The sequence below is a fragment of the Bombina bombina genome, chromosome 2 (assembly GCF_027579735.1).
Source record: "Bombina bombina isolate aBomBom1 chromosome 2, aBomBom1.pri, whole genome shotgun sequence".
NCBI classification, from domain to species: domain Eukaryota; kingdom Metazoa; phylum Chordata; class Amphibia; order Anura; family Bombinatoridae; genus Bombina; species Bombina bombina.
Window position 1 is genome coordinate 500047582 of NC_069500.1, and position 11173 is coordinate 500058754.

Below are 11173 nucleotides of genomic sequence, written 5' to 3' on the forward strand. Positions count from 1 at the left end.
TCCAAGACTCGTAATACCGGCGTTAGGCAAATCCCATTAAAAAGATAGGATATGCAATTGACGTAAATGGATTTGCGGTATGCTCGAGTCGTGGAAAAGAAGTGAGCGGTACACCTGTACCTGCCAGACTTGTAATACCAGCGGGCGTTAAAAGGAACGTTGGGACCTCTCAACGCTGCTTTTTAAGGCTAATGCAAAACTCGTAATCTAGGTATAAGTTTGTGTAAACAGACTTGCTTCCTTATCTTTTATTTGGCTGGAACACCAACGCTCAATACATACATTTTCTGCGTATTATTTTGCTCATGGCTCTCTTAACTTCTGTGTTCCTTAAGCTATATATTATTGGATTGAGCATAGGGACAAAAACAAGATATAGTAATGACAACACTTTGGCCTCTCCATTTGTGTTCCTTGGCTTGGCTCTTAGATATGTTATAGTGGCTGTTCCATAGAATAAGCTGACAGATATAAGATGAGAGCTGCAGGTGGAGAATGCTTTACGTCTTCCTGCTGTCGATCTAATTTTAAAAACAGCTGCAATGATTTGAATATATGAGACTATTATAAGCATGAAAGGTAATGGTATGACTATAAAGGTGTATATTAAAATATACAGCTCATTAACAAAAGTATCCGCACAAGCCAAATTTATCACTGGGAGTATATCACAGAAATAATGGTCAATGACGTTAGCACCACAGAATGGTAATCTAAAAATTAATATAATGTTGCCAAGAGGAAGAATAAGACCCAAAAGTGAGGAGATTAATAAAAACTTGAGGCATTTTGTTTTGTTCATTATAGTCACATAGTGAAGTGGGTGGCATATAGCGGCATAGCGGTCATATGCCATGACTACAAGAAGGAAGCACTCTGTGGCTCCTAGAAAACAGAAAAAATACAGCTGAGCAGCACATCCTATTATAGAAATGCCTTTATCTCTGTTTAAGAAGTCTCTGAGCATCCGAGGAACTGTTGTGGAAATATAGAAAATCTCAGTAAAAGACAAACTTCTGAGCAAGAAATACATGGGATAATGCAGTTGTGGTTCAAAAGTTATTGCCACGATTATCATAATATTCCCTATTAAGGTTAGAATATACAATACCAAAAAGATCCAAAAAAGTAATGTTTGTTTATCAGTAGTGAGGCCAAGAAGAATAAATTCTGAAACAAGAGTTTCATTTCTTCTCAGCAATTTCAACGCTTCATATGCCTGTAAATATATTTAAAATGTATTTATTCTTGTATTTGTATAGTGCAGAACATACAAATAAATCCATCTACTCCATCTGCTTTGTTCTCATGCCAATGAGTCATCTTTATAATGCAACAATGAGGTGAGTCACCAGTATAAAATATATGTAAAAGTTGTACTGTAAGTGGTATACAGATATTACTACAGGTGAAAATAGTAATAGGCAAATTGGTTTTATTGTTTCTCAAATTTTGCTTTGCTTAGTAAATCTCATAGTTCCATTTTTAAGATATTCCATGTCATCCAAACCATAATGATATGCTGTTATAAAGTATGTATGTATTATTATTATTATTAGTTATGTGTAAATGCAATATCTGTAACATCTGATCTTTCTAAAATGCTCCAACATATTTGTGAACAAAATATTTTTATTGGATTACAAGAAAGATTTTTTCGTTTTTATACTGATATTGGTTACTAACACATTTTTCGATTTTTTGATAATATATTTAAAACTCTATTTGGCACTTCTATCAGATCTGTTGGAGCTCTTTTTACACTGAGCTTCTAAACAAAGTTTTTGCAAAGAAAGTTCCATATACAACTGTAATTAAAACAGTTTTATTCCAAGTAAAACATTAGTATCAGATTACCTAGTTTCCTTACAAGAAGATACATATGAAATTGAAATAAACTAACCCTAAAATTAAGTTAATATATTGTGTGATTAGGGAAGGAACTTTCTTCCTCTACTCATCCTTTCAATGTCCTGTATTATCAAATTTGCTTTATTCTCTTGATATCCTTTTTTTGAAAATCATATGTATATATGCTCAGCAACAGCAATGCTACAGCTGATTGGTGGCTACACACCTTTGTCTCTTGTTTTTGGCTCACCAGATGTATTCAGATATCTCCCAGAAATGCATTACTTCTCCTTCAACAAAGGCTTCCAAAAGAACAAAGCAATTTTGATTACAGAATTCATTTGAAAAGTTGTTAAAATGCTCTATCTGAATCACGAAAGAAACATTTTGAGTTTCATGTCTCTTTAAAAATATGCACCCATATAGATAAACTCTAATTTTTCACCTCATATTCAATTAAGTTGTAACACTTCTGTATTTTAATTTATTTCCTTCTACTCCGTGATGTATTTTCATGAAAGTGGTAGGTGTACTATCAATGGTTCCTCATGTATGGCTAGATTACGAGTGGAGCATAAACTAGAAACTATGCTAGAAGGAGGATTTTTGAGCACTCAAATTGCGCTTGACGCAAGTTGAAGTTGAAAGTAAAACGTTTGAGTGTAAACCCAACACACGCAAAAAATATTGCAACCGTGTTAACTTCTTTTCCCATAGACTTTAATAGATAGCTCTAAAATGGCCTTGCATATTCAAGAGTGCTAAGCCCAACATGAAACATTACTATTTCACATTCCAATGTTCTTCACATGGAAGAATATGTTTTATTTATTTTTAAATGCACATATATATATATATATATATATATATATATATATATATATGTAGAAATCTAAAAAGACAAGCGCACAGAGACACCTCTCATAGTGCAGATCAATTTGGTTTATTTACACAAACATTTAAAATACAAGATAAGTAGTGGAAGGTATTCCTTACTCACAAATATGACCTCAATCGAAATGAGGTAAGATAAGGCAATTGGATACTCAAAGTGTCCCCACTTATAACCTGGAAAACGCCGGGCTGTACAGGCAGTCCTCAAATCTCTATTTCGTAGATGAGGCTTAGTATTATTTTCTCCGGTAATAGTGGTGGTTTCACGGTAAACAACCGCTTCGTCAAGCCTCTGACGAAGCGGTTGTTTACCGTGAAACGCGTAAGGCCACGCCCACCTTACGTCACTGCCGACAGACACGCCGAGAGCTCTCTTCAAGCATTACAAGAGAAGCATAGCAGTATTCTACAGCTCTGAATAGAGCAGATTGTGCTATATTTACCCAAGTTCATCTGTGATTGCTAACAAGCATATGAGGAATTGTGACCACTATTACCGGAGAAAATAATACTAAGCCTCATCTACGAAATAGAGATTTGAGGACTGCCTGTACAGCCCGGCGTTTTCCAGGTTATAAGTGGGGACACTTTGAGTATCCAATTGCCTTATCTTACCTCATTTCGATTGAGGTCATATTTGTGAGTAAGGAATACCTTCCACTACTTATCTTGTATTTTAAATGTTTGTGTAAATAAACCAAATTGATCTGCACTATGAGAGGTGTCTCTGTGCGCTTGTCTTTTTAGATTTCTACAGCTGTACTACATCACTCAATCAGAACCTTGGGTGTTTCCTTGACGAGCTGCACTGAAATCATCTCCCTGCACATTTTTCACAGGAATATCATCAGAAGGATAAGACTGTCTTTTTTTAAATTCTAAATTATTCTCTAATTGTTTCAAAATTATTTTATTATGTTTTTTATGTTTTTTACTTTATATTTCATGTATATCTGAACATTTTAGATAGAATCAAATATAGGCTCACTTTCCACTGACAATAGTGATTAATTTTCAGGTTGTTTATTATAACACACTTGAAATTAGATCAGTTTCTAGAGAAACAATAGAACTATTAAGTTAATCTATTGTATTTTCTACAACTACATTTAACTAGTACAATCATTTTATTACTAGTACATATAAGTGTGCGCAACTTTTCTTTTATTTTCTAAAGGCAGGATTCACTAGTTGAGTCCTCTTTTGGAATTTAAATTAATTCATATATATATATATATATATATATATATACAAAATTAAGCATATGAAAAACGGCGCTTCCTAGTGCAGATGAAACAGGTGATGTCGACCCCATATAAATCAAATGGGAACGGGGGTACTCACACTTTCAAAAGCACATTTAAGTGCTCAAAATGCATGCAGGGCTATTCTAGTGGCCCAGCTCAATATACAGCCAGCAAGGTGTCCTGTATGGCTTGATTGCCACCTGATGAACCAACGATTAAAAAAAAACACTCCAAAGAACGACTCCTCCCATTTGGTTGACATCACCTGTTTATCTGCACTAGAAGGCGCCCTTTTCCATGTGCGTAATTTTAGATTCCTTGTTCCATACCTGGTATTTAAAGGAGCAGCTCACGTTTAAGTGTAGTGCGCTGGGACACTGTGAGTTCTTAGCTTGTGTACCTAGGCATTATCTTTGCTTCTGAGAATTGTGAGTTTTCATTTTCCCCTTTTCCTATATATAAATCTATTGTATTGGCTACGCTAGGAGGCACCCTTCTTGTTTCTCTTTTTTGTTACTATGTATATATATATATATACCTTCATATCTATTCCTAAAGATATATAGGTATAGATAAGTATTTTACAAGAACAGTATCATATATATATATATATGTATGACCTTGTTAAGAAAGATAAAGTTACGATATTTCGACAAATACCATAAAAAAGTAAGGGATATCAGCACTCTTTTGTAGAGAAAAGTCATATAAGTTTATTTCAGAGAAAGATCCTACAAACAGCGGACCCCTGTCTCATCAATGAGCAGAAAACCTGCACGTAATGAAAACACATTAAAATTGATGCTTAACACATAATAGACTGGCCAGTCATATCTAACGTTAACCCAATCAAATTGAAGTATTTCTAATAACAAACAGTTTTATATAGAAAATGCAATTGCGTCTGTACAAAATAAGCTATCTAATGAAAGCAGTCATATATAAATACATAATAGCAAATATATAAATGTATCTCTATAAAAATGTAGCGTATAACTAGAGACACAAAACAAATTGTAACTGCCGCTGACTTGCTCAGCTCGGTTAACAAGATATGACAGTCCCACAGATATGTAGCAAGTAATCACTGTGAAAGTTTTTTAGAACTTCCCATGCTAGCATAGCTGAAATGAAGGATACATGCACACACTTAGCACCATTATAGAAACAAACATGTCCCATAAAAAAGGTACAGCAAACAGTTATCTTCAGTATTTCTTATCCATATTGCTCTCAACTTTGAAGTTACTGGCAAGTTGATATACTGTAAAGATCATGTATTTTAAGTTACCGTATCTTCAGGTGAGTCCCCTGTTATATCTCCCGGTATACATACACTGCGCTTAGTCCAGCGCTACTCCACCTCTTCAGGGCTGTATGTCTTCTTCCAGGGCAGACTACACAAAGCAAAGCTGCACGCATCCAGGCTGTGAGCGGTAACATCAGGTCCCTTTATCTTATACCCGTGAGTGTTCTCGTTACACAGGCAAGGATCTATCCGGAACCAGCAAACAAATGGCTCACTTTTCCTCCGTCATCTCTGGGACGCTCAGGTGTGCGCTGCTTACAATCAGGAACTGACTCACGCTTGTGAACAGGTGTTGTCTTTCAATGCTTCAGGTGCTTTTTTCCGTGGTGCAAAACAATCTGTGGGATTCCTCATACCAAGAGTCAATTAGTGTGGCATCATAGGGAGCTTGCCTACGTACGTTTCACCCCTATATTGCTCCAAACATATCGGGGCTTCCTCAGGGCGGATTTGTTCAGGCTTAGGTGCTTCCTTTAATACCCAAAACTCCACCTCTATTCATTACATCATAGTGGTAATAGCAGACTTAGTCTGTTTTTGTGATCAAAGGTACCGTAATACCTGATATAGATAAGATTTTGGTATATACACAATTGTACTTTTCAATGTATCCTCAAAAAACACAGGATATGACAAACACCATGTCGATTTTAAATTATTTTTTAGTTCTTAATAAACCTAGAGAAATGAAGCAAACTCCAACCTCTAATTTAAACCTCTAGGATATCTAGTTTTTTGCATATAGATCCAACGAGTCTATTTTTGTAACAGTATTGTATCATTATCACCACCTCTATTATTCACAATACCCTTATCAATGCCCATTATTTTTAACTGTGATGTATCAGATTGATGGCACTGTGTGAAATGTCTAGCTATGGTAGTGTCTCTATTATGTGAGATGTCATCTGTTCTTGAATTCGATCTTTCAAAAACCTTTTCGTTTTTCCTACATAGAATTTGGTGCAGGAGCAATGTATTAAATACACTACATCCACTGAGTTGCAGTTAAAAAAATATTTAACCTCATATTCCCTGCTGTTACCTGCTGAAAACTTTTTGGCCTTTTCCATAAAGGGGCAGTAAACGCATTGACCACAAGGGTAATTACCTTTAACCCCTCTATCTTTTCTAAGCCAGTCTGCACTTGATGGACTTCTGTTGTACATACTTCTTACTAAGTGGTCCTTTAAATTTGGCGGCTTTCGTGCTACCATCTGTGGAAAGTTCCCCACCTTATATTTGATTTTATCTTCATATGTTAGAAGATGCCAGTGTTTTTTCAGAATTGACTGGATGGTTTCCCATTGACAGTTATAATTTGAAACAAATCTTATCCTTTCTTTTTGATTTGTTTTATCCTTGCTTTTATAGAGCACCTCATCTCTATCCAATTTTTCAACTTTAGTTATGGCTTTGTTAACAACTTTTTTTGAATACCCTCTGTCTAAGAATCTAGTTTTCATCAGATCCGCATGCTTTATGTATTTCCTTTTGGAAGAACAATTTCATTTCAATCTAAGAAATTGTCCAAAAGGAATTCCTCTCTTAAGGTGTTCAGGATGGCTGCTTTGTGCCTGTAGGATGCTATTGGTCGCTGTCTGCTTCCTATAGTTTTCAGTTACAATTGAGTCACCTTCTTTACTTATCAAAATGTCCAAAAAAGAAAGACTATTTTTATCAATTTGATGAGTTAACAAGATATTTTTATAATTTTTATTTAAATCCATGATAAATGTTTCTAACACCTTCAAGGGTCCATCCCATAGGAGGAGAACGTCATCCACATAGCGAATCCAAAGGATGACGTTCTCCTCAAAGATGCTACTAAATTTCTCATAGATTTCCATTTCCCATGCTCCTAGGTGCAAGCAAGCATAAGTGGGGGCACATACCGCCCCCATTGCCGTACCTCTTTTTTGTCTGTACATAATGTTGTCAAAGACAAATATATATATTGTTTTCAAGAATAAAACTAAGTAGGGATACTACAAATACCGTATGCTGTCTATACTTTGGACCCCTTGAGTCTAGATAGTGTTCAGCTGCTTTTAAACCCTCTTTATGGGGGATGGAAGAATATAAGCCCTCCACGTCGAGGGATACTAAGAGAGTTTCTGTACTGACTTTTATTCCATCTAGTTTTTTGAGAAGATCCCCTGTGTCCTTAATATAAGATGGCAGAGTGTTTAGAAAAGGTCTCAAAAAGTGATCAACGTAATTACCTATGTTTTCTGTAATACTGCCGATTCCTGCTACAATTGGACGCCCTGGTGGGCATTGTAAATTCTTGTGAAGTTTTGGTATCACATAAAACACAGGTATAATCGGATACTGTTGATAAAGAAAGGAAAATTCTTTCAGTGTTACAATTCCTTTCTGTTTCGCATCATAGAGTAATCGATAGAGACTATTTTGTACCTCTTTTAGGGGATTCCCTCCAAGCTTCTGATATTGGTCCCCAACACTCAATTGTCGCTTGACTTCTCTAACATACATGGACTCATCCATTATGTTGAGATTGCCGCCCTTATCGGCAGGCTTGATCACAATGTTGGGGGCCAACATGAGATCCCTGAGAGCTTTTCTTTCACTTCTGGTTAGATTATCATTGATTATCATATTTTCTGGTAACTTTTCAATGTCTTTTTCCACCAATTTTAGGAAGAGATTTACTGAAGGTACTGAGGCTAGAGAGGGCATAAAGCTTGATTTTGGTTTAAAATCAGTTTTAATAAGGGGATCACTATGTTCAGCCTTGCTTGGTTCATTCTCTTCTAAGAGGTAATTTAGTGTGTCTAAGGAAGCTAGATCACTTGTCGTTAAAGTTTTATTTTTAGAACTCTCTTTGCCCATTGTTTGGGACAGGACTACTTTTCTAGCAAATAAATTTAAATCTTTCGTAACTTCAAATTTATTCAACTTTGCTACAGGGCTAAAAGAAAGACCTTTTTTCAAAAGACTTATATGCGCAAGATTGAGTGGGAACTTCGAAAGATTTACTATTTGCATCTCATCTGTGTTATGAGTTTTTAGTAATCCCTGAACCTGCCTCTCCTCGATCTTCCCCTTTCCAATTATCTCTCTTAATTGTAATAATCCCTTCTCCCTCTTGTCTGCCTCATTGGATATCTCCTCTCTCTTGTAGATGAATTGCTTTGACCTCTTCCTCTTTCTCCCACCCCTTCTTCTCCATCTTTTAAGTAGGGGCCTGGTGGGTTTTTTGATACATTGTCAGCCTCTGCATCAGAGGCATCTGTGCCTGAATCATATGATTCTTTTTGAGATTTATATACATAGACCCTATCCTTCTATAGTCCTCCTGGTCTCTTAGTAATTTCCAACACTTTCTTAAATTTATATCTGCCTGTAATCTAGATATGCTATTTTTTGTCTCCTCATTTAGTTTCTCAAAGTTTTTATCCTTTTCAAATAAATTTACATTTGCCAATGCTTGATCGACTTCAATTTTCACCTTCTCTAGTCTTTTATCATTTCTGGATCTCATCATACCCATTAGATCTAATGAAAGTGTGGATAGCTTTCCATTCCATTCTGTTAGGAATGAATCCCCTTCCTCATCTTCCTTAGTTCTTGCACCAGGATCCAATAAAAGGCGTAAGCCTCTGGGTATAATTTATTTTTTTACATAATTATTCAAACTCAAATTCTCTGCTCTGATCTTTATTTGTCTATTAAGACATTGTCTATATTTTTTGAAAGATGAAAATACGTTTAAAGATTCGTTGTTTGTGTCATTTATTTCTATGCTACTACTTTGTGAGAGTGATTCATTCAATTCCGCTTCCCACACCTCATCTGACATGGTGAATGCCATTCTACCCACAGATGAGACACAAAGAATGAGGTCACGCAGAAAGTGGATCCACTACCGAAACAAATTGATTAGGACACTATATGCCCATGTTATGACATTACAATCTCTAGTATACCTCAATCACCCAGAAGTAAAGGGGGGGTGTGAATCCTCAACAAATAATCCTTTAATTGGTAGTATAAATACAGAAAATATTAATGGGAGGGGAGAGATAATATATATACTACTGATTACAATAGTATAAACAATTTGATGTAGTCACATCTTATTGGTGCAGACCCTTATAAATTTAAATATGTATGACCTTGTTAAGAAAGATAAAGTTACGATATTTCGACAAATACCATAAAAAAGTAAGGGATATCAGCACTCTTTTGTAGAGAAAAGTCATATAAGTTTATTTCAGAGAAAGATCCTACAAACAGCGGACCCCTGTCTCATCAATGAGCAGAAAACCTGCACATAATGAAAACACTTTAAAATTGATGCTTAACACATAATAGACTGGCCAGTCATATCTAACGTTAACCTAATCAAATTGAAGTATTTCAAATAACAAACAGCTTTATATAGAAAATGCAATTGCGTCTGTACAAAATAAGCTATCTAATGAAAGCAGTCATATATAAATACATAATAGCAAATATATAAATGTATCTTTATAAAAATGTAGCATATAACTAGAGACACAAAACAAATTGTAACTGCCGCTGACTTGCTCAGCTCGATTAACAAGATATGACAGTCCCACAGATATGTAGCAAGTAATCACTGTGAAAGTTTTTTAGAACTTCCCATGCTAGCATAGCTGAAATGAAGGATACATGCACACACTTAGCACCATTGTAGAAACAAACATGTCCCGTAAAAAAGGTACAGCAAACAGTTATCTTCAGTATTTCTTATCCATATTGCTCTCAACTTTGAAGTTACTGGCAAGTTGATATACTGTAAAGATCATGTATTTTAAGTTACCGTATCTTCAGGTGAGTCCCCTGTTATATCTCCCGGTATACATACACTGCGCTTAGTCCAGCGCTACTCCACCTCTTCAGGGCTGTATGTCTTCTTCCAGGGCAGACTACACAAAGCAAAGCTGCACGCATCCAGGCTGTGAGCGGTAACATCAGGTCCCTTTATCTTATACCCGTGAGTGTTCTCGTTACACAGGCAAGGATCTATCCGGAACCAGCAAACAAACGGCTCACTTTTCCTCCGCCATCTCTGGGACGCTCAGGTGTGCGCTGCTTACAATCAGGAACTGACTCACGCTTGTGAACAGGTGTTGTCTTTCAATGCTTCAGGTGCTTTTTTCCGTGGTGCAAAACAATCTGTGGGATTCCTCATGCCAAGAGTCAATTAGTGTGGCATCATAGGGAGCTTGCCTATGTACGTTTCACCCCTATATTGCTCCAAACATATCGGGGCTTATATGACTTTTCTCTACAAAAGAGTGCTGATATCCCTTACTTTTTTATGGTATTTGTCGAAATATCGTAACTTTATCTTTCTTAACAAGGTCATACATATTTAAATTTATAAGGGTCTGCACCAATAAGATGTGACTACATCAAATTGTTTATACTATTGTTATCAGTAGTATATATATTATCTCTCCCCTCCCATTAATATTTTATATATATATATATATATATATATATATATATATATATATATAATAAATAGTACATTATTTTCTATGTGAAAAACATTGGAATGGAAAATATGTGCAAAGATCATTGGGATTTGTAATTTAGGACTAACGCTGTCAGGTTAGAACAAATGAAGAATTGCTTTCTTAAATTAACATTATTGAAATATTAAATATAAACTATTAAAAATATTAATAAAATATTCTGTAAATTAATTTATATAATATATATATTTACAGTATGTATAATAATTTTTATAATTTTTTTTAATAGTTTATATTTAATATTTCAATTACGTGCCTCAAGATTACTGAGTTTTTATGTTAGCTAACCTGACCGTGTTAAAATCTAAATAGCAAAACACAAAGCGCAATATGCATAT

At 35.3% G+C, this 11173-nt stretch overlaps 1 protein-coding gene across 1 annotated transcript; it reads right to left on the minus strand.

Moving 5' to 3' along the window:
* Positions 1-271: 271 nt before the first annotated feature.
* LOC128647046 (olfactory receptor 10C1-like) lies at positions 272-8157 on the minus strand. The gene is made up of 2 exons (XM_053699859.1): positions 7300-8157; positions 272-1219 (listed from the first exon to the last, which is right to left on the minus strand). The coding sequence occupies exons 1-2, from the start codon at positions 8155-8157 to the stop codon at positions 272-274; spliced, it is 1806 nt and encodes a 601-aa protein (XP_053555834.1).
* Between the last annotated feature and the right edge of the window lie 3016 nt (positions 8158-11173).